The sequence below is a fragment of the Taurulus bubalis genome, assembly GCF_910589615.1.
Source record: "Taurulus bubalis genome assembly, chromosome: 8".
NCBI classification, from domain to species: Eukaryota; Metazoa; Chordata; class Actinopteri; order Perciformes; family Cottidae; genus Taurulus; species Taurulus bubalis.
This window is the reverse complement of record NC_136596.1, coordinates 12,725,080-12,750,051: the sequence shown is the minus strand read 5'-3', so window position 1 is coordinate 12,750,051 and position 24,972 is coordinate 12,725,080. Positions and strand designations below refer to the sequence as shown.

The 24,972-nt window shown below is 39.8% G+C and overlaps 1 protein-coding gene across 1 annotated transcript; it reads left to right on the top strand.

Annotated features, from left to right (window-relative positions):
* Nucleotides 1–2,713: 2,713 nt before the first annotated feature.
* Nucleotides 2,714–10,667, top strand: LOC306740651 (uncharacterized protein). The gene is made up of 12 exons (XM_079222880.1): nucleotides 2,714–2,990; nucleotides 3,449–3,506; nucleotides 3,686–3,833; nucleotides 4,600–4,696; nucleotides 5,243–5,499; nucleotides 5,663–6,280; nucleotides 7,583–7,949; nucleotides 8,184–8,241; nucleotides 8,314–8,458; nucleotides 8,872–8,965; nucleotides 9,087–9,343; nucleotides 9,564–10,667. Exons 1-12 carry the CDS (start codon nucleotides 2,735–2,737, stop codon nucleotides 10,176–10,178), a joined length of 2,970 nt encoding a protein of 989 aa, XP_079079006.1. The 5' UTR covers nucleotides 2,714–2,734; the 3' UTR covers nucleotides 10,179–10,667.
* The last annotated feature ends 14,305 nt before the right edge of the window (nucleotides 10,668–24,972 follow it).

Below are 24,972 nucleotides of genomic sequence, written 5' to 3'. Positions count from 1 at the left end.
TACCAAATCAGTCAATGTTTTTTAGACATCCACAGTGTGAAATAAGACCAACAAACAGTACACAAGGAAACGTGGAGCTGTACCTGTGACCACAATGGAGTGACTGGATCCACATGCCAGGAGCTTCACTCTGCCCAGCCTTGCCTCTGTGAACTTTCTCAGATGGGCTTCCTCTGGACCGATGTGCCCTCGCCTGCCATGTCCAGTCTGTCCAAGTTCCCCACTGCCCCAGCAATGCAGATCCATATCCATCTACCACTGTATGTCCTAAGAGCACAGACAACGGAGAGGGATGTGTTTTAGCAACATAGGAAAAGTAAACAAAGTTTGCCTGGTTATTTTTGCAACTTTAACTTTGCTTTATTCATAAACAAGACATTTTCACAGGTTAGAACTACAGTTCCTGACCTGAACAGGTATTTATACAGCAGTAGTTTTGCATCACCTACATACACCCCCACACACAAATTAATTTATGAAACATATTTTTAGATGCTCAAATGATGCTGCAGGCATAATCGGTCACGAGTGTATGAAATAGGTGGTTCCGCATACATTATGATTAGAAATAGTGTTCAGCATTAAACCATCGGATTTTGAATTTCCCAGCCTTATTTGTAGTAAACTGTGGATGTGATGCAGATCACCAATATTCTCCCCAACATGTTTATTTACAATCTGACCTCTGTGCTAATTGGAACGTGACCCTGCACTCGCATGCAAACACACATAGGAAGCTGGGTGAATGTGAATGCAGACACGCGCATGCACACACCCTACAGCAATATTACCAGCACAATTCCATCCGACTGCTATTGGAATTTTCCGAAAGAGCAAACCGATAGATAACCTATTACAAAACTATAACAGATCAATAGCTAATTTCTTTGCATTGATTACCATTTGGACATTTAACATGCGCCCTGTGGCCACAATGTGTGTTCTGCAAGCTTAGATCCCCATTGGCCCTCATGAGTATTAAAATTATCGATTCAGACAGAGGACTAAAAATGTCAAGCTGTTCATTAATCTTAATAAAGACTGGACTTGACCAAGGCACCCTTTTTCCCAATGCAGGGATACAACCTATCCAACTAGGGGCATGTACACGACATAGATTAATGAGCTTCTACTGAGGGATGTGATTTAAGTCTTTGCCATTAATAGATCAATTACAAAAGAACATGTTTTTTTTTGTATAATAGTGCTAACTTTTACTTAAGTGTGCAACTCAACACCACATTTCAAAATATATATTGACTGCCCAATAGTGAAGAAATAGAGAACTTTCAAAGAAATTTCACAAAACAAGCAGCGCTGCAGCAATGAGGTATCTGTGTGATTGATATGAAGCTGCATCTGCTGTTATGCTATAGATTGCCCTCCACAAATGTACAGGCACCACCTACCAGCCACTCTTATCTCTGTCTAGATGAGTTTTAAAGCATGCAGGGCGGTCCTTAGCTTAATAAGGTTCCAAAGCAGGATTTGACTTTGCTCACTTTCATGACTTTTAATTATATTCATATTTCTGCTGATATGAACTGATTGTCAGTTAAGCTGGAGCCATGCTTTGCTACCTGTGCATCCACTAATCGGAGCAATTGGTACCAGATTGTGCAACAAGCACAATTAGAGAAAGGCTCTATTACATGAATACATGTTTCAATAAAACTAAGAAAATACATTGGAACCATTTGTGTTGGCCAGACAAGACAGACGAACATTAAAGTCTTGACAAGAGAACTCAAAGGCCACACCACAAATCTTGTCTTGCTTCTTGGAGATGTCATTTCTTGCTGCCCTGCACAAATCTCTCTCCTAAAAACAAACATTTAACAGATTTACAAAAGAAATGTGTTGTATAGTTTTGCTTTCTGCAAATATCTTCAGGCAACAATACCTTCAAGTATATATTTTTTGCGAACGAAATGGAAATTTAGAAGACTAGTTTTGGTATGTAGCTAACTCTGAATGCAAAACATACACACCACCATAGAGGAAGATAAGGGAAGAAACACACGAAGCAGCACAAGGCTACTACTCTGGAACTAACCTGTGCCAATGTTAAATGAACCTTTCAATTCACTGCCTTCCTTTTCTGTTCACAATTATGTTGCTGGTCGCTTTGTTTTCGCAAATTCGTCGCACTTGGTTGTCTTGTGAGGTCCTGACTTCACCCTCCTCCTTCTCTAAACACACTCACCCCACCACACTGGCACGGTAACTGTCTCCATAGCGCCTTCTGTTTACAGCACACTGGTCAGTGTTAGCCTATTATCATCCAAACGGCGGGAAAACCATTGGAAGCCACTTGAGGTATTTAGGAAAGGCACCAACACACACAAAACATTATGGTGGCCATTTCAACATGTCTGAACTGTATTCCAAACTTTAACCACAGACAGTACACAAAAGGCTACGTGTGTAGACTCCATGTCCCCGTGCGTGACCTCCAGGGGGCTTGGTTTCGGTGCCATTCTTTTTGGAACGATTGTAATGCGCTTTTGCGCAGTGTCATGCACTTGATTAGGAGCCCGCAGTTTCTTCTTCGTACGTCAGATGGCAGCAGAGGTCTTTGAGGAGACATTCGTAGGGCGTGTCTCTATCAGCAGTCCGGACGCCATGGGTAGTGTGTCTTTGATCAAAGTAGCACGCCGTGAACGCGTTTTATAATGACCAGGTGGCTGGGTTGTGTGTTTTGTTTATCTATTTCACCAGTTTAGTCTTCACGATGCCTGCTATTCAGAGCTTAACGATAACTTGTGACGCGCTGAACGAGTATGAGACGTTTTCGGAGGGGGACACTCTCACTGGAAAAGTAACACTGGCCTTATCGAAGGAAACCACAGTTGAGAGCCTGTTTGTAAAAGCCAAAGGAGACGCTAATGTACATTGGACGAAAAAGAACGGCGACCGCACCCATACATACCAGGCTCGCAAGAGATATTTCAAACTGAAGCAGTTTCTGATCCCAGATAACTCTAAGGGTAAGCTGCAGACTCCTCGTTAGTTATGCATGCTGTAACCATGTTATTACTGACTGGCATGGTGGAGGCCTGCTATGTCCCATCCTCCCCTTCTTCGTTTGTGCACTTTTTATTTGTGCCCAGTGACGGTCATGGCACAGTCAGTCAAAATGTTCATTACCTTCAGCTGGGGGAAAACTTAGTTAGAAATTCAAAAGTTAATACAAGTATGGATGGCTGCAGGGCCTACTTTAGTTAATAACTGTGACACTAATACAAGTGACTAATAATTAAATTGCAGCTCTTACAGTAATCCAGATGACATATTTTACAGTATTGAAATGAAATGCAGTGGGTTAGAAGTACTAAAATGTAATAAAGTGCATGTGTTACTTTCCACCACCATATGAATTGCTACTTTAAAGTAGCAGGTATTGGCCGTCGACCATTGATAGTATTAACACTCCTCCCTCTTTCAGAAACTGTAGTTCGCCAAGGGATCCATGTCTACAAATTCAGCTTTAAAATACCACCAGGGTAAGTCGTGTACCAGAATTCAATGTTTGCACCTTCACAATGTAAAGGATGTTCACAAACAGGACCAATTAGCCTACTCCTGCACGTTCTATTAGATGGTGTTAAAATGTTCAATTGTGATTATTAATGTTAATTCACTTAAAATAACATCAAATTAATCTGCTCGTTTTCCATCACAGAAGCATGCCTTCATCCTTCAAGGGCAGTCATGGAAAGATTGTCTACAAATTGGTAGTCAAGTTGTCCAGGAGTTGGAGGATGGACAATACAGTAGAAAAGGACTTACGTTTTGTCTCCAAGTCCTATCCAAACCTTCATTCTCTGATGGTGTGTACAATATTGAAACATATAAATCTCTGTTACTATGCGTCAAGAGACAGAAACTACACTCCTTTATTCCACTTTATAGTATGTAGAGACTTTGTGATGTAAAGTTGCAGTCGGTGCTACCAGACTTTTCTTGGATGCAGCACTTGTCATGTGGTGTAGCTAAAAAAATAGAAATGGACTATCGAAAATGAAAAATATAGGTGGTATACAGTTTTCCTAAACCACATCCTGATAAAAAAAATTCACAGCAGACCTTTTAACATTTTCAAAGCACAGTTGTTGTTGTTATTAATAACAATAATGTTGATGTTGACATTACATGTTAAGGTGTCAGTTGTGCATACTTGCCTACTGGTATGGAATGCTTACATACACAGAGCCACAATAAACGGTATTCGCCCCACATGGGCCATTCCTGCCATAACAAGTCAAAACATCTGTTGTGAAAAAAGACCAATCAGGATTTACATATCAATTTGTGCTGCTCAAATTTCATTAAAAAAACAGGGTCCCACTTATTTTGTATAATTTACAGACATTGTTGACGAAATCTTCCATATAAACTGTTTCTTCTGTCGAAGTGGTTCCAGTGAAAACTGCTCGCCATGACATACTTCACAGTAAGCAGTAATAAGGGACAACAGGTGCAGTGGAGCTGGGTATTTTGCCCGGCTCTATCACTGAAATGCTTAACCCATGCACTATAATGTCTAAATAATGAGTGGATCAAAAGTAATTATTTTCCCTTGTTATTGCATTCTAGTCACGCCAAGTTGGTTCAACAAAGAAAGAGATGGGGCTTTTCTCAAAAGGACTTGTTCACATGGATGTCATCGTTGACAAGCATGCTTATGCCCCAGGTATACATTTTTCTTCAAACGTGGTAGGTTCAAATCACGAAAGGAGATATTCTGCTGAAGGCACATACTGAAAAAAAAAAGGTTTTGTTAGTGGTGGTTACCACAGCCATGCAAAATAGCAAAATATTTCAATAATATTGGAATAGTGTTGACATTATAGTTCAGGCATTGTTTAATCCCACGTATTGCTTTTGTCAACAAGAAAGAAATGTGATTTTTGACCTGCTATTGCAGGAGACGGAATTGTTTAACTAATAATAGCATTAGTAGCAGCTGCATTCTATTTAGATGTGTCCCTTCCAGTGCCCTGGTAGTGTGTGTGCATACTGGTTCACACTTATAACGTAATGGTTTATTGTCAGTGATGGTTTTAGTAAAGCGTGAAAAGAAAAGTTGATGGAAATTTAAGTAGCATTTTAGGGGGTTAGTATGATTTAAAATGTATTCATGAACTGCCTTTATATAATACACATACTGGAGCACACTGTGTGGTACTTGATTTAGAGTCAAATGAAAATTAATAAAACTTTCTTTTTTTCCTCATAGGTGAAACTCTGGCGATTGTTGCAAAAATCAACAATTCCTCATCCAGTGAGATGATTCCCAAATTCAGTTTAATCCAGAATGTGGTATACCGTGCCAACAGCAGTACCAAACATGAGAGCAGTGTTATCCACAAAGTGGTTGACAACGGTATTAAATCTCAAACACAGAAGAATGTCAGATGTGCAATACAGATTCCTCGTGTTCAGATGCCAACCATCCAGAATTGTGACATTATCTCAGTGGAATACCATTTAAAGGTATGCAACATTGACTAAGCACTTTTGAAACTGATTTTGTTCAACTGATGACCCATATATATTGATAAAATATTTTCTATTGGGACTGTCGGATGTTTTCTTGCTCTTCTATTTTAGAATTAAAGCACAGGTTGCTCATGAGACTGTCATGTTTTTTCCTCAGGCGTATCTGGACATCAGCTTTGCTTTCGATCCAGAGATAACGTTCCCAGTGGTCATTATTCCTCCAGACCTCGCTCCTGGTCGTCAGCCTGAGGGCCCCTTTCCAGCTGGGGCTGCTGGGGGCCCAAGCAACAGCGACTTCCCCCCCCCTGCGGTGTCTATAGATCCCTATCCTATATCCCCAAACTCAGGTGGTTTTGGATACCCAGGGGCTCAAAGGTATTCAGCACCACCACCTGTGTACCAAGATAACCCACTGGTGTACGCTGGACCACCAGGTGTGTACCCTGCTCAGCCGGCACACATCAGTGGGGGCTACAATAACCCAGTGTCACAATTGGCTTCTCCTTATGGATACCCATTTTCATCTTCATCTACGTCTTCTGTGCTTCACCCTCCGCCGACTGCGCTTCACCCTCCTCCTACTGCCCCAGCATTTCCACCACCCCCATCTGCCCCATCCACTTCTAATCCCCCCTTTAGCATATCCCCAACTGCCCCTACATACAACCAGCTGTTTTCTGCACCAATGATGAACACAGACTTTCTGTCTCAATCGGATGAAGCTCCTCCAGCATATTCACTCCTTTTCCCGTCTGCTGCTACTCACAAATCTGATGCAAAATAGTAGAAAATATGCTTAATGACTGAATCACTTTGTTAATCAAGACGTAAAAATACTAATACTTATTTAAATGTGAAATCTTTAACACTTAAGTGTTTCTCATTTTTAAGTGTAAAGGGCAACAGTCTCTTTGTGCAGTATTTACTGTTTGTATGTAAACAATTATATAGGAAAAAAGGATTTTTGCATTATTGGGAATGTTTTCCTGTCAGTTCATGTCGCTTTGTGCAGCTGCTCAAACCTCAACCATCCGGATACACTGTATGTGTACACGTGCCTTGATCAACTCAAGAGTCCTCGACCGACCATTTTTTCAATGTTATATAGTTTATACCTATTCTCTCTACCTCACTCTTCTTTGTGGAGGCTGGTTGAAAGAAACTGAACAACCTAAAACACTTTTTTTATGTTTATATTAATCGATCAACTAAGAGCCAAAATATGTGTTCCCAGTATGCTGAATTTAACACCAGACAACTACTTCTATCTATTTAAGTTGCACAACTGCCAGTGTTTTTTCTGACTTCTAGATGTGAATAAAGTATTGCAACAGAAGGTTTCTCTGTGACTCGTTTTTTCTTTTTATTGTTGTTGTTTTGTGTCTCTTTGTGTCGCAGGCCCCACAGTAATTCATCCGTGGATAAAATAAGATAATCCTTTATTAGTTCCGCAGTGGAGACATTTACAGGATTACAGCAGCAGAGGGTAAAGTGCACACAAGACACGAGACAAAAAATCAAGCAATACAAAATTGTAAAGCATCCAAAATAAATTGAATGTTATACAGCACAGGTGAGCTCTTCCATTTGATCAAAGACATTAGACCTCTGCCAGTTTATTAGCCTAATAATAAACACGCTGTAAACAGCACAATGCTTAAACCTGAATTTGCTGTTGTGATATCTGGACTGACATAAAGTACGTTGTAATTGAACTGACATGAAGCAATATTAGAGGTTTTCACAACCAGGCCGAGATCCTCGATGTGGCTCTGGCAAGTCTGTGGCAAGAGACAGTCCGGGGCCACAATTAGTGAGATCACCCATTGTTGTTATTACGACAGATCAGCTGCCGTTTCATAATGTTAGTTGAGTCACCTGACCCCCGTTCTCGTTATAGTATAACCTCAGAGCAACCACGTTGCATTTTATGTTTTCTCACTCATTTGATTTACTAATAATTTAATTAGTCCTGACACAACAAGTCACAAGACACACAATTTACAAATAATTACTTTTAAGTCCGTCTCTCGTTTTTTTGTTGTTGTTGTTGTGTGAGCTCATTCTTTGGGCGTAGACCCTGCCAGAGAGGCAGCAGGAAGTAAGCAGGACGTCGCAGTCAGTCGTTGTTCAGTGTGGAGGCACAAGTGAGGGAAACAAAACGCATTTGACCTCGAATTGCGTCAAAATGTCTCCGATCAAGGACTTCAATCTGGTTTATGAAGCTCTCAACAAAGAGGACACTGTCTCTCAAGGAGACAATATCGCTGGCACAGTCACTTTCACTCTGACAAAAGAAGCCAAAGTGAAGAAGCTGGTCGTGAAAGCCAAAGGGGACGCGCGCGTCCACTGGACAGAGGGCACCGGAGATAGGCGCAGATCCTACACTGCGCACAGGAGATACTTCAAACTCAAAGAGTACTTAGTTCCAGAGGATGAGAAAGGTATGTCTAAGAAATGCTTCACTCGCTATCTAGAATAAATGTTATCTACTTGTGTGGTTCATTTTGTATACATCTCTCTAAACACATCCTGAAGTAGGTCTACCCGTGTTGTTTCCCTTGAGTTAATTTAAATCTCGCAATTGTATTGAGGAACAAAGTGGATAAATTCAACTGAACAAATAAAGAGCTTTTAGGTCTCCTAGGAAATAATAATCATTCTCAGTTGTTTTGCAGGCACTGTACTTCCCAAAGGAGACCATCACTTTAAGTTCCGGTTTACAATACCACAGGGGTAAGTGTACATTTCTAGCATCTGGCAGGACTACTGTGTTTGCTTTTTACAAAAACCATTCGTGGAACACAGGGACATGCCGTCATCCTTCAAAGGGTTACATGGAAAGATTGCCTACATGCTGGAAGCAAAGATGTCCAGGAGCTGGCGGTTGCCTTCTGGAGTACAGAAAGATCTCAACTTTGTTTCAAAGTCCTTGCACCCTGGCCAAGTAATGGTGAGCAGTGCACTACAATTATACACGTGTGTATTTGATACACTAGTTACACTACACATTCATTCAAATATTTGAAAGGAAAATATTCAAGATATCAAGTGACATGACTAAAGAGCCAGCTGGCAATAACTGAAAGAAAGGAACGAAAGGATTGAAGGAAAGGAAACAATGCAGAATTAGGCATGAAAACTGTTTCATACTGAATGTGTCTGAGTAAAGTGTAATGAAGTCTGGCATGGAGAAAAGTAGCAGTGTTCTTACAGTATTGCACAACCCCCTCTTAAACATAGTCAGGAAGGATTCATTTTGGGATGTTAAAGACTTCACTTTTTATGGCGATAACTGATGAGGACGGCTTAATCCAAAGTTTAACAGCAAGATGGCAATATTTTCTCCTAAACTTTGAATTTCAGCAACAGGCTGGTTCAGTGGCTAAAAAGATGAGCGGTTCCTCCAAAGGACAGGTCCAAATGTCTGCTACCGTTAACACAAACATTTGCTCTCCAGGTAACGTCACTCTACTATATACTTACTTGCAGTATGTGCAATGTATACAATTTTTTATTGTGTTGTGACATTTGTTTATTAAAATACAGTATATCCAGATGTTATGATTTTTCTTTTTTAGGTGACACTGTGTCTGCTGTTGCCAAAATCTGCAATTCCTCATCCAAACAAATGAAGCCCAAATTCAGTTTACAGCAGAAAATAGTGTACCGTGCCCAAGCCTCCACTAACACCAGTGACCTAAGTCTGTGGAAAATGGTTGGGGAGACTATAGCACCGAATTCAGAGGAAACCGTCTCCTGCCAGTTACAGGTTCCTGCAGATGTCCTCCACACTATCCATAATTGTGAAATCCTCTCAGTTGACCATTACCTTAAGGTATGTAATAACGTAATAGTGATGTTATATCAACAAAAAAATGGAGCATTTGCATTTCTTTGCAGATATTGGCAGACATGTAATTCAATCCCACGCTTCAACAATATAACACACCATAACCACATAACAGCAAATGATTACAGTACAAAAAAGTTGGATAAACATTTCCAATAAAATATCAGTAAAACAAATGGTGGTTTCATATGTTTGCCTTTCCCAGGTGTATTTGGACATCAGTTTTGCCATTGACCCGAAGGTGGTGTTTCCCCTGGTCATAGTTCCTTCTGGTGCTGCTGCCCTTCAGCCTGGTCAGGCTGTGGGGCCTTACCCAGCCGGGGCTTTTGGGGTCCCAAGTTACAGCGACTTCCCTCCCCCCGCCTTCCCTATTGGACCATATCCTGTACCTGCAGGTTCAGGTGCTTCTGGGTACCCAGCAGCACCAGCTGGACCTGCAGGTATAGGTGCTTTTGGGTACCCAGCAGCACCAGCTGTACCTGCAGGTGTAGGTGCTTTTGGGTACCCAGCAGCACCAGCTGTACCTGCAGGTTCAGGTGCTTTTAGGTACCCAGCAGCACCACCTGTACCGGCAGGTTCAGGTGCCTTTGGGTACCCAGCACCAGATCCCACTCAACCTTACATATCAAGTGGATATAATAATCAGTGGCCACAACAGGCTGTTCCATACAGCTTTTCAACTGCAGCTTCATCCTCAATGCATCCCTCAGCCCCGACTGCTCCACCTCTGTTTCAGGGAGGAGAACCTCCATCCTATTTGTCCCTTTTCTCCCCTCCTCAGGACCCTCTCAGTAAGACTGGTTCAGATCACAAAAGCTGAGCTTCAAAAGGAACAAATAATCTTGACTTAAAAAGCACTGACAGATATCAAGGGCATTTGAGCTATTTATATTGTAAAGTATGTGCTGTATAAAAACGTGAATATGCTTTCTGTATTTATACTTAGCATTTACTTTTGAGTCAAATGTCTAAAAAATAGCTAATATGTACTCATGTTCTAATGTAGTACCAAAATGACATATAGTATCTATGCTCCCAGTCATTTCACTGTTGGGTGGAAAATTGTGTTTGTTTAGTAAAAAAAACCTTTTTAATCAGGTTTCTTACTTTTATCACAGACTTTCATTCATTCATGCCAATGCCTTTTAGGGTTAGGGTTAGGTCTAGGGCTTAAAGGGCTACCTCAACTTGTTTTATTAAGTCACGGTAATAGTTGCAGGCAAAAAGGGAACTTCTGTTTTTTGTTGTCTTTTTAATGATTGAAATCTTTTTTAGTTTAATATTTGAAGTAATTATGTCTTAAATAATGATCAGAATAAAACGTATATGTTGTTTGAGAATAATTGTTCAATCATTGTAAGTCCACTGAATATGTTTAAGTTGATCAAGGTCTTTCACATACTTTGTGGTGCATCGTGACGGAGGAAAACATCATGTGACCATGCAGGCCCCAAAAAGCTGTCCCGTTTCTCACAGTAACGAGTGGGCTATCCTATTCAGCTTGGGACACTGTCTTCTCTTTTATAACAGATTTATGCTCTTCAGATCTAATTGGTAGTCCATGGAGCTGCAGCACACTGGTTGTAAACACGTTTGTTTTGCCTGTCATAGGAATGTGTTGAACAAATGAACACAGCATGAACAGATATGGCCCATGGGGATACCTAGTGACCACCTAGTTGCAGCTGGAGAGTAGAAATAGCACAAATCTCCCAACAGCCAAAGGCATCCTTAATATTAAGCAATTGCTTGGATCCCTGGACAATAACAGAGCATTTGAAAGAAAATCTACATGTTGAATTATGCATGCCCCAGTAAAGAGTTATGAGGGGGAATGCTCGGATCCTCATTCATCTATCCGCCTGATGGATGCTGCACAGGGGGAGGTCAAGCTTTAGTCCCAGCCCACTTGCACTTGTTGACTGCGGTCAAGTGAGCCCACATCCGCCGAGTGAGCCGCAGTTGCAATTCTAAAACCACCTCTATTCAAGGTGTTACGGTACGGGGGCCAGCTCAATTTCACAATATTCAAACAGCTATAAAAACAGTTCCATAGACTTGTTTATAGAAATTACACTGCAGGCTTATTCAGGGGGACCTCTGCTATGGCCATGTGTATGGCCTCAAAATATTACGGTAGAGTTTTGGAGAAAAGTGAATTCAAAGACAGCTTAAATTTCATAATGATATTCATAATTTCACAATATTCAAACAGCTATAAAAACAGATCCTTAGACTTGTACATAAACATTCCACTGCAGGCTTGTTCAGGGGGACCTCTGATATGGCCATGTGCATGGCCTCAAAATATTACTGTACAGTTTTGGAGGAAATTGAATTCAAAGTCAGCTTAAATTTCATAATGATATTCATAATTTCACAATATTCAAACAGCTACAGAAACTGATCCTTAGATTGTATATTGAAATTCCACTGCAGTACTGTTCAGGGGGACCTCTGCTATGCCCATTAAGACGTCATATAATATTACGTAGACATTATCGAATTGATCGTCGAAATTGTGAATCGACACTTAATGGAAGCGTTTGTCTTTTTAGTCATTTTGTATAAAGATACATTAATAGTTATATTGTTAGGGTTCGGCTTTGGCTGGGCCCAAGCGCAGACACAGGGACGTCAAGGTAGGGTGACGGAATGGACTTTATTTACTAAACACAGGTGATTTGGGGAAAGCAGGAGTTGAATGCATGTTGAGCGGTGAAGTGACGGGGCGGCTGGGCAGGAATGCAGGCACGGAATCCTGGGCACAGGGAACAGGAGTTAGTAACAGTCAAAAACAACGTAAAGCATAAGAGTAGTCTAAATCATTGCAAGGACTAAAAGATGCCCAGAGTCAACATACTAATTGAAATGGTGAAATAATCTGGCAACTGGAGCGATGGAAGCCAGGGGTATTTAACAGGAAGGATTTGATGAGATGACAGGTGCTGAAGATGATGTGCAGGTGTGGAGATGAGCCCAGTTGCTGTAAGCCCCGCCCACGGCACGCACAAACACACACGTTACAGAGACCAACAGGAGACACGAGACACATGGAAAACCCCCAAAAGGACCGGACTATATCTAAAAAGAGACCCAAAACCACAAGAAACAATGTTTGTTGATTTATTTGCACAAAATGCATTTCCAATAAAAATATTTGAACAGTTCTAGTTTTGTTTTGTTTATCTGCAGGCAGTCTGCATGAAACCACCTGTTACATGCATCACACTGAATCTTAAAAAGAAAAAATGAAACAATTGAATTTGAGAATTTCATTAAAACATGAATTCACCTCAAACGCAAATAGCATCTATTTGCAATTTTTCATTTTCTAAACAAATATTTAATTTTATTGTCATGTTCATCGCTTGTAGAATGTTATTTTGATTGACTGACAATCAACTATAGCACAGGTACTATTTTAATTTTACAGCTGCCATGGTACAAATGCAAATAAAATAGCAAGGCAGAGTACATGGACATATCCGAGTGACTCGGATGGACAATAAAGTCTATTTGTCCAATGTTTTTTTAATTTTTTTAATACACACATTCCTCGAATTTTTTAACAAAATAAACCATTTTGTTTGCATTTCCAAGATTAAAACAAGGGGTGTCCCAATGGCGGAGGGGTGAACCGCGATTATTTATATGGCTCTGGATGGTGACTTTTGTTACATAACGTTCCAATTCTCTCTCTACCCCCTCATTTCCTGTCCACTGTCAATTAAATCTTCAAAATGCCAAAACTAAAACTTAGGTCCACAAATCAAATGAATTAAAACAACACATTACCCATTCAGTGACTGCAGGCCTCGGAGTGGGTGGCTTTTTTGCCGAACACATGGCACACTGTTTCGATGTCAAAAACTAATGAAAAGAATTATAGAAATGTTACATCTTTTGTAGTACAATATCACAATATAAATTAATATGAAGAAAAGCTGTCACACACCTGATGCGCGGAGTAGTTCAAGTGCCATGTTTTGTCGTTCCTCAACAATGTTGTCCAATTGTGTCCCAAAGGCCATGCACATGGACATAGCAGAGGTCCCTCTGAACAAGACTGCAGTAGAATTTCAATATACAAATCAAAGGATCTGTTTCTCTAGCTGTTTGAACATTGTGAAATTTCGAATATCATTATGGAATTTAAGCAGACTTTGAATTCACCTTTCTCCAAAACTGTACAGTAATATCTAAAGGCCATGCACATGGACATAGCAGAGGTCCCACTGAACAAGACTGTAGTGGACTATCGATATACAAACCTTAGGATCTGTTTTTATAGCTGTTTGAATATTGTGAAATTATGAATATCATTATGAAATTTAGGCAGACTTTGAATTCACTTTTCTCAAAAACTGCACAGTAATATTTGGAGGCCATGCACATGAGTATAGCAAAGGTTACCCTAAACAAGACTGCAGTGGAATTTGTATATACAAGTCTATGGATCTGTTTTTATAGCTGTTTGAATATTGCGATATTGTGAAATTATGAATATCATTATGAAATTGAAGCTGACTTTGAATTCACTTTTCTCCAAAACTGTACAGTAATATTTTGAGGCCATGTACATGGACATAGTAGAGGTCATCCTGAACAAGACTGCAGTCTAATTTTTAATAACAAGTCTATGGAACTGTTTTTATAGCTGTTTGAATATTGTGAAATTGAGCTGGCCCCCGTACCGTAACACCTTGAATAGAGGTGCATTTAGAATTGCAACTGCGGCTCACTCGGTGGATGTGGGCTCACTTGACCGCAGTCACTTGTTGCTGAATAGATGCGGGCTGCACTGCACGGGAGAGCCCGAAGTATCAGCGCCCGTCACCGCCATGGAGAGAAGGCTGCTGTGGGTCTGCTTGCTCCTCTTCGTCATTTCCAAAGGTACTTTGAAAGCTGTTACGGTGAACTGCACGGTTTATTAAAGCACGTTGGTAGTTTCAAGAGTCCCGATGACGGAATTAAAGACGAAAAGACAGCGATTCGGAGCCAAAGGGAAACGACCGCGACCGTATTCAGATTGACGTGTTTGACGTCTCTGTCCACTCTACTTTCTTTTTTTTATTATTCGTCGTGTCTTTAGTAAGTTGGCCGAAAGACACTTTCTAAGTGTCAGCTAGCGTTAGCTCGCGCTTACGCCACATTGTTGTAGAACAGACTGTCGCGTCTCCAGCCATCGGCCTGAAACGGAGGTACACGTTACATTGTTTTGTCGCGATAAAGATGACTTGCTTTTCTTCTTCTTCTATTGCCGCTGTATGCCGATTAGTAGGACAGGTACTTGTCAAAGTATTTTTATGACATACGTTTGCAAATAAAGCTAAAATAGTACGCACATTGTAAACTCACCCATGTCATTGGTGAGCTCCTGGGTTTGCAGAATATGATTTAGAAATATTGCCATATTACATTCTTAATTGAGCTATACTCTTCTGACTTGCATGCTTTTTAATTTCAAAATGTAACTTAATTAACTGTATAAGCTCTTCAAATAACAACAATGGCTGAGAGTATTTTAACAGCTTGAACAATGCCCTTTCTTTTCTTTTCTTTTTAATGTCCCCTCCACAGAGACGTCTGGCTTAAAGATTCAAAACAAGCTGCTGGTCAAATGTCTGCAGGTGCAGAGAGGGAGTTTAGGAGGCAGAGTATCTCTGGGTGATTGCAGCCCACATTCAGCCTTACAGGAATGGTTTTGGCTCCCAGATAGCCTGGCCCTCAGCAATTACCACAGCGGGGAGTGTCTGACGGCACCGGGGGAGCAGTATGAAGGCGTCCACCTGCAGCCCTGCATCGTTCAGGCTGAACGTGACAACACTGGTGCCGGGGTGGCAGCGGTGGACATAGGCAGAGAGGCAAGCAGCCAGTCGTGGTTCTGTACCAAGAAAGGCCACCTCACTTTGGTAGGGAGGAGGCTGCACCTTAGTGCAACACAAGAATCCACTTTGGTCTTCCTTTCAAGGGAACATAAGCAGGTAATAATATTTTAGAGGAACGGAAGGGGTTTTCTTTGTTAGTACCTTAATCAGATTACTTTAAAGTATCTAAAAACTAGGGGTATTGCATATTGTAGAATATTATTCAATAAGCGCATGAGATGTCTAATCTTCTTTACAAGCCTGGCAGCAGGTGGCGGACACTTGACAACCAGACACTGTGCAATGGGAGAGACAATCAACACCAACCTCACCACAATCTGGGAAAATCCTTGGAACCTGGGATTTTTCCAAGTGCCATCTCTGATATAAAGGCTGAACCATGTAAGTACCTTAACGTTCCCCACTAGCAGTAGTTTACTAAATGCCATCTTCCCACAGTATGTGACTAATACAAGCAACATCAATTTCCTTAAAGGACCGGCAAGTGTCTTTGCCTGTTTATACCCTCCTCAAATACAGATTTTATCATCATCAGTGTAAATACTTGACATTATTGTGAACCATATTTCAATCAAGTTTTTAGATTGAAAGAAATGCACTTATACGTGCACTTATTCTTTTTTAGATTTTTGTCAATATTACGATAGACCTGAATTAGAAGTAACCGTAGGTGATAGTTTTGTTGTCGTGCAGTTGCCAGCAGGAACCATTTCCAAAACTCTACTTGGTGGTGCATTCATGGACCCGTTGGCATCTAAGCATTAAAGCTAAAAATAATTCCTTTGACAAGCTATTTTACATTAGATTTCCTTTAGCTTTTATCCAAAGTGACTTACAATAAGTGCATTCAACCATGAGTACAAACTCAGAACAACAAGAATCAAGAAAGTACAATTTCTTCAAGAAGGCCAAACTACAAAGAGTTATAAGTAAGTGCTACTAAAGTGCTACTTTCTTTTTTCAAGTTATTGTCGGAAAATATGTGTTTTTATATAGATCTGTTGTCAAAAAATGAAAACAAGAACAAACGAGCAAACATGGACATCATGAAAAGGATAAGGAATTTGGTAATTTCTCTGGCATGTAAAAGATTGCTGATCCTCAAAGCTTAAATGTTTTGATTTCTTTAAATGCATCAACAAGGAGTCTCTACATAGGAAGCATCCACCGCTCTGCAGGAATCTGCTGTTCTGCCCCACATTTGCACATGTTGCATTAGAGACGCATGTACTTGCATCTTCATTCTCTTACCATAGTTAGTTTCTTTGTTTCTGATTCTACTGAGAGGACATGCTGCAGGTACTTTTCACTTTTACGGTTTGCCTTTGAAGGTCTAATTAGGTCTGTAAGTATTTATGTATGTAACATGTAAATATCTTCTACGATATATATTATCTCTGTGCTTATCGTTTTGGTATAACTTTTGTGTTGTAGTAATAGATGCATTTCTCCATTGACATCACTGTTAAAATTCGCTTAGACGCTAACTGGTCAAGTGAGTCATGTTAATGGGACTTACCTTTTCTGGCATAATGGCTTTATTATCATCATTACCATCTTCCTGTAAGGTTGTGACACAATTTGAGGATGTGATGGAATGGTGAAACAAAAATGACGGACGTGACGTCCTGACTTTTTTGTCACCATTACCTTCTCCCTATAAGATTGTAACACAATTTTTGTTTGCATGTTTAAAGGGTTTTTACTCCGGACAATCCGGTTTCCCCCCAAATTTAAAGACATGCCGGTACAAATAAGAAAATGAAATACAAATTATAATTTTAACTCTAATTCCATGACTGAATGTTTAAACATTAAAAAAAGTACTCAAGGGCACATAATTCATCAAGGCTGTAAAATACTCTTCTAATTTAACAGCAGTTAATAAACCTCTTGAGCCCGGAGAAAAATGTATATGTTTATTCATAGACTGTGATCTACAAGCGATAATCCATAACAAATATAATGTTACCAGAATAAACAGTAGTCAACAACTGACTGTCAAATTAAAGAAAGAAAGTTAAATTGAATAAAATCCCAAAAATATGTATTATTACAGATTTTCAATTGAACTGGATTGATTATAGATAATACATACTCTAATAATAAATACATTAAAACAGAAAGCTTTTGAAAAATGGGACTCTTAAAGTACTTTATTTTCTGAAAAATATTTTGACTAAATATTCAGACCCAACCGTGTCTACAGTATATGCTGTGGGATTGAGAAGGTGCCGCTCAGCACAGCAGTGGTAATTGGCCCACGTGTACATGTAACGGGTCAATGGCGTCCTTTAGAGGATTCCTCTCTTCCCATTGTGATGTGTTACTTTAGTCAGAACATTTTTAAACCTTTGCAAGTTGTCAACACCAAAGCAAAACAGCAGTTTTGCACAATTATTGAAATTCAAATGTGATGTGTGTAAATTGTAGTCTGTGGGCTAAAACATACAAAACCCAAAATGCTCAATTGTTTTTAAAAGTCCACGTGATATAGCAGATATTGGTCATAATAATATAATGTTTTTCGGCCATTACCTGTAGATTAGATGATAACATGCCTGCTTTCAATGTGATGATTGAATTTATTCAAGTTATTTTTTGCCAAATCAATATTTTCTTCATTCGGGAAGGCAGCCAACTACTCCATGAAACAGCATCCCTGCAATGCTGACTCATGTTATGCTTATATGAGGCCGGTCATTTTCCATCTCACTGCTAAAGATGGACAAACACAATGATCACTTCCTTCATCAAAAGGGCAAATGAATCAAACCTGTCAGGTTCAGTGTTGGTCATTGCTTCCAGTTAAGTTGTTTCTTTTTTGTTTCCTTTTAGTTGAAGGTATAATGGCAGTCGAAGTCACAGAAACATATCCTGTAGTGGATGTGCCTCTTTCGTCCCCCAGCACCAAATCCCCCGCCGATCCCACCATGGTTTTCTACAGTATGGACTATGGTAAATTTGCTCGACTGGACTCAATAATCCAGCCATTTTTTTTCGGTGAAAATATCCCCAAATACTGTAGTATTTGTAGTAGACATAACAGCTCTTTCAATTATTCAGAAATTATGTAGTTAACCTTTCCACCACTAGGTGGAGACGGATGAATGTGAAACTGAGAGCAAAGTGTATGGTGGGCGTGTTGCAAGAGTTTCAATGGGATTTTATTTGAAGGTGTCTTGAAAGACATTTAACAAGTGCTTGAACAAGAACCATAACTTAGAAAGAGGTAAATATGATTTCAAATGTTGTTTGTGTAAAATGAATGATGTGTTGCTTGGTCTGTGTGCATGTGTACAGGAATGGGCTGGAAGATAACCATGCTGGTACTAAGCTCTTTGGCTCTGGTCCTCGGCACTGTGATTCTTATCCTTAATGTTTACTCCAACCGGTGAGTGGTAAACACACACACACAACACACAGAAAGGTACTCATTTTTTATTTATATACTGTAGATTTATTTTTTGGAAAGATTAGTGGACCGACATTACATACATGTATTATTAATTTACTTATCAATCAATCATTTGTATGGTAAAATAGACAACGTTTTACTGGTACCAGCTAGGGATTTCCTTGTTTTGTTTTTGTTTTTGATAATGTGATACATTTGACTTACTTGAGTCTTAATCAGAAAAAGTGAGCAATTTCAAGACATCACTTGTCTCTGTGTGTGATTGGTCTGTGTGGGCATTTCACATTTCAGAGTGATGCATTCATTTAAACTCATAACATGAAACAATACAGTAGGCACTGACAAGACATAACCGTCTATCTAGTGAGCAGCTGACACCATGCTCAGAGTTCTATTGAATGTGGGTCTCCAACGTACATTTTATATCAAATGTGGAAGAGCCACATTCTTTAAAAAACTTTTTAAAGAACATAGAGAAAATGAAAGAAACATTTGGGCAACACATTTGAAAGAGCTTTTTGTACAAAGCAAAATGTTGCACCTGCACCCACTTGCTGTCCTTTTCTGTCTTGCTGTGCCAGAAGGAAGAAGGTGGTGTGTATTTTGAAGTCATACACTCCGAGGCCTGAGGTGAGTGTTCCTGGGTCCCCGCTGGTCAGTGAAAGAGCCCCGCTGACAGAGCATGCCATGCGCCTCCCGCACTCCTCCCCCACTTTACAACGGGGAGAAATCCTGATCGAGTGGAAGGACGGCAGTGTTACTCCACTCTACGAGGCCTGAACGTTTTAGGCATTTCTGGACACAGCGTGGTTTCTTGTGTACGGTTAAAGTAAGTGTGTTGTCTATCTGAAGGGGGGGAAACAAAAGGAAAAATAAGGTCACTAAGGTTTGTGTGAGCTGGACGATAAGCTTTTAAAAGTCTTGTCTTCTGGTGTTTGAGATTAAAGGGATTTATTGTTGGATGAAAGGACTGTTAAATGAATGTTGAAGCATTCAGCCATCCTTTGTAGGCTTACTTTAAGTAGAATTCAAGGGCTCAACTAAGTAACCAATAGCTTGTAGCTTTAGTTAGATAAATACTTAGGAAACTAATCTTTTACCTAGGCCTTTATGACACTGTTGGGCTGTGGGATGAGCTCAGGTGTCCCATTATAGATTTCCTTGATTTAGTTTGACTTAACATGCCTAACGACATATCAAAACACACCTTGGCTCCTGAGACTCACACCTTTTTATATTGGGTTTATTTTAGGAAAATAAAATTACAGTTGTGTTGCAACAAGAAAATCGTAACCTAATGTACATAGGGAATGTCAATAGTCTGACACTGTATAATTCAGTACTGTAATGCACATAACACTACATAAACATGTAATAATTTTAATTGTGAAAAGATTGAAGCATGAAATTGTTATCACATTGGTTTGAGTTTGACAGCTCATTCTCAACCTTTGACGAAACAATCTCCACTCATGGTCCACGTTAGCTTTTGACCTCACCACACATTCTTCACCTGCAGATTATGTTTGTTCAGTTGACGTGGACCTTTAGATGTTTCAACTTTCCATTATAGCAGCAGAACAAGCTTTTGTGAGGAGATTGTTTTGTCAACTATCATTGACCTTTTGTATTTGTATGTGTCAACCTGGTAGACCACTAATTTGTGGTAAATGTGTTAGTTTTTCAAACAAATAAGTATTTTATACTGGAAAATAGCTAATAAAATGAGATATATAAACATTATAGAATTGCTTTGTACTTTCTATGACTACAGTGACATAATGTATTATCTAACGCGTATGTTTTTCAGTGTTTAGTCTGCACCAGCCAACTCTCCTCCATAGTTTAATATTATCCTGCGTGAGTGGGAAAAGAGAATGGTTGCTGACAACGCACCATTTATAGTAATTACTTCAGACAGTCTGTGGGGATTCAGTAATCACAGAAATGTTAAGTTGATGAGGAGGGTGATGAGGCTTCTAGAGAACATGGCATTCCCTGTGGCACGGAAACTTCCCAGCAGGAGGAGTCTGTTTACAACAGAGAACGCCTAGGTGTTGTTGGGGAGGTAAATTTAATCTGTCCTTCATTTTAACAATAATGAGCAGATATGTGTTCGGGCGAAACACAGCCAGAAGGAAAGAATGTCCATGTAAACCTGCTTATATGTGCTTTTAATGGACATTTTTTGTACACCAAACCTAGAGCTGACACCCCATCTCCCCTGCTGGTAGTGTTTATCCTAATGAGAGGGAACAAAGTTTAATAAACAACACACAGCACCTTAAAGTGACATGGCACCCCACACCCTTCTAAACCACATCCACATGCCAGATGAGAAGAAGGAGGTTATTTTCTTTCTAATTTTTTGCAAACAAATCATTTAGCTTCCACAATAACTGGCATTGACCTGTGTGTAAACTACATCATAAGAACACTAGGTTTACTTTTTACTGAGCTGCCACACAGATAACGATGCAGTTCATATTTGGGTGTGAACACCAGTTTTCTTTAATGTTTGGAGTTTGTGCTCCAGCACTTTGGATATGAAATAAAACAATGCCTTGAGGATAAAGTGCTGATTCCAGGTTTAGTATAGTTTTAGTGTTGGGTGAATAGTGTTGGGATTGTAACCCGTCCAACCCGTGGTTATCCAATTTGGATCATGGGATCACCCTAGAGCACCTTTCAAACTGACAGTCAGCCCTTTAACCACATTGTCAATATTTAATTTGAAATCCAGTGTGCTGGAGCCAGAAACCATAGTAACTGTATCACTGTCCAAATACTTCCAGACTTGCACTGTATGCGTCTGCACAGGTGTGTCTGCTTGCAGGTGAGCCAGAAGAGAGTGTAAGAGACACAAAAGAGGTGTGTTAGAGGACCAGGCAGATCATATATCCGGTGTCACAGTCTCCCGTCAATGGTTTCTGCAAATTAGTCCATACGGAAATCTTTTATGGTAAATTATTGTATGTTTTCTGTAGCATTGATGGAATTATCTATGCTCTTAATTTATGCATGGGTGCTATATTTTTATGGTGCTTTTGTTTTGGAACCTGAGAGAAGTTCACAATCTCCATTTTGTTGGGGGAAGAATCGTTTCTCAGAGTCTGGACACTGTAAAAGTTAAGCACAGTTATATCCTGCTCATCCCTAAGCATCACAGTCATACCACCAGAGGCCGTTACCGGATGAAGCTGAATACATTAAGCTGCCTTGACCTTCATATCACCTTATGTTTTCTATATAAATACAAATCAGCCAACGAAGTGGTGTGGGCAACATTTTAGTCTGAGACTTGGATGAAAGGGAAAAGACAGGAGGAAGGAACATGGGCAACAATAAACAGATGTGTTCTCAGGACCCTAGACTTATGAACATCCTCTATTTCCTCCTCAGCACTTTCATTCCAAATTCCAGAAAAAAAACATGCTTGCATCTTGTGAACACGTGTTTGTTATTTTTGTTAAAATGTGTCGGGCATTGATTGACACTCACAGGATAAAGTAAATGAAATATAAAAAACATCAATCTTTTTAAGGTGACAATATTTTTACAAACTTAAAACATAAATTGCATCATAAAAGTCGGAGATGTGTTTTTCTTGGTATTTTGCACTGACTGTTACACGTTTTTCATTGGTCAGGAAGGCTCAATGACTTGGTTCACTAGCATGAACATGTACATGGAGAGATGGAGGTGCTTACCTCCTTTCCACAAAACAAGACAATTGAGACATATTGAATAAATTGTCTATACCTTTTTTGTGCTTATGTGTGTCACTGTGTTGACTTTTGAATTGTTGCATGCTCCATAGGATTTTCTTTTTCAGATACCTCTACTGTCTATATCAGCTTGTTTTGTTGTGTGTGTATGTGGACCATATACAGTTGAAATAATTTAAAGCAATACATTAACCAATAAGTATTGCTCAACGTGTTTAACAGAGTGTGTGTGTGTGTGTGTGTGTGTGTAGTGTGTGTGTGTAGTGTTTTGGATATTGCATTGGAGGGTTTGTTTACTGCCCCGCAGGTTGTAATTTACTTGAGTAAAATTGGCTCTTGGATCCACTGTTGAGTGATTGTAAATGGATAGGATGTTTTTCAAAGTTGGTGTGTTGAATATGTTGATGTAGCTGTAGCTGTTATTTAGAATTACTCCAGCTTCACAGTAAAAACTGTGGAGCACACACACACACACACACACACACACACACACACACACACACACACATATGGCCGGCACATGGTACTATCTCTTCCCTCAAGTGTTTCATACTATGTACAACAAAACAGGCCATTAGTGTTACCAGCCTGAACCAGACCCTCCATACAACTGTGTGAGATACATTTTATTGCTCTGTAAAATATATGGTGAAAGTTGTTAGAACTACCAATTCACATCTGATACATACTTTTTTTTGTGTTCTTTCTTTGTTCGTCAGTAATAAAAGGGAGAAGACGACTGATGTTTCCCACATATTTATCAGCTTATTGTTTCTGTGAAAGTGTGTTATGCAATGCTGAAATATAGCCAGGTGCAAATGCTTTGATGAGACTCTGGCATGAGCAAGCTGGCCCAGGGGATATGATGGAGATTTTACATGTATACCCAGTTCCAGATCCGATGAAAAGGAATATACTTGGTATGTGAGATACTATATTGAGGTTTAGCATGAAAGCACTTTGTTTTAGGAAGAGGGGTCTTTTTTTTATATATATACCAAGCCTTCATGGGATGATTCATACCGGCTTATGTTACGCCAAGTTGTGGCTGGTCATTAGAATGAGAGAGAACTGGGCATACAAATTACGTTATTATTAATGATTAAAAAAGACGGCACTCTTGTTTTCCATGTCTGCATTTTGGTGGAGATGGTACTTGGTCGAAGACGGTTAGAAAGATTTGGAACATCTTTCTGAGAGGATCGCGAAATATGAGAGAAGTGAGAGTCATCTGGATAATGCAGTGAAACTGGGTTTACTCTCCTTTGAACAGATTAACAGACAAGTGGAGGAAAAAAGCTATTAGACTGTGTGGAAATTGTGAAACAAGGTATTAATAATAATAATTTCAATGTTAACGTTATGCATGAAGCATCAACACTTTGAACTATTTGGGACAGACGTAGGCTTCTGATGAATATTGCAATCTTAATTCAGGCTTGTAGTTTTGTAACTTGTGCAATTGCTTTTTTCTCTTTCTTTCTTTCTTTTTCTTCTTTCTTTCTTTCTCTCTCTCTGTGTTAGTGTCCAAGACCTGGCCTCTCTGTTGTGGTTGGTGTCCCACCATTTTGCTACATATAAAAACACCACTGGTTACGCCACACCCTTGGGCAGCACTTTGTGGCGAACAACAACTCTACCACTGACCCAAAACAACTCCAGAAAACACCTTTAAACAATCCATGGCTTTTATTAACATGAAACATACAAACAAAACAATATAAAATCCGAGGCTGCGAGGCCTCTCTCTCTCTTCTGGAGCTGGCCAGGTGCACCTCCCTGAGCAATGCAGCGCACCTGGGCAGAGCTACTACAGAGAGAAAGGGACAACAGCACAGAGACACACCCATCTTTAACAGCTTGCTAGAATCTAAACTGTGCAAGTACAGATTTGCCCTTTCTGTGATTTTCCTGAAATTCACCTTTTCATGTAGTTTCCATACTTTGTTGATAAATGGAGGCAGGAGTTTCTATCAAAATGAACTCCTGGCATAGAAGAACAGGGCTTATTTGATTTGATATATACACTGGAGGACGTTGGCCCAGTTCTGGTCTGTGGATACTGAGGTATGCTGGAAATAAAATGAGGTCTTTAAATAGCAGTGCAAAATACTGCTTTGCACTGCATAATGATGGAGCCGGTCTCCTTTTAGGAACATGAAATCATTATTAGAGCACAGCTGAGTAAATGGAACGATGGCTGTGGTCTTGTTTCCCGCTTAGCTCTGAACTGTGGACACTGCTGGTTCAGTCTCTTTACGCTGTTCTCTTTTAAATGCACATCACATCTGGACAATGTTGTAACCCAACTTTATTTATTTAAAACAAATAATGAATTTGAAGGCTAAATGGAATGCAAATAATGATTTAATTTAGCTGAGCAGAGAAGTGCCGCACATGTGGCTCACCCTATCTCATCTGACCCAAGCATTGCAAACTGAACACTTTTGTTTACAGTCTGGTGTGTCCAGTTTAATTGTGCCCTGGTGTAGATTGATTCATCCCACCCCCTCTCAAAATGAGAAGTATTAGTGACAAACAACACTAACTCGTAAGAAGGACACAACAAGATCCACA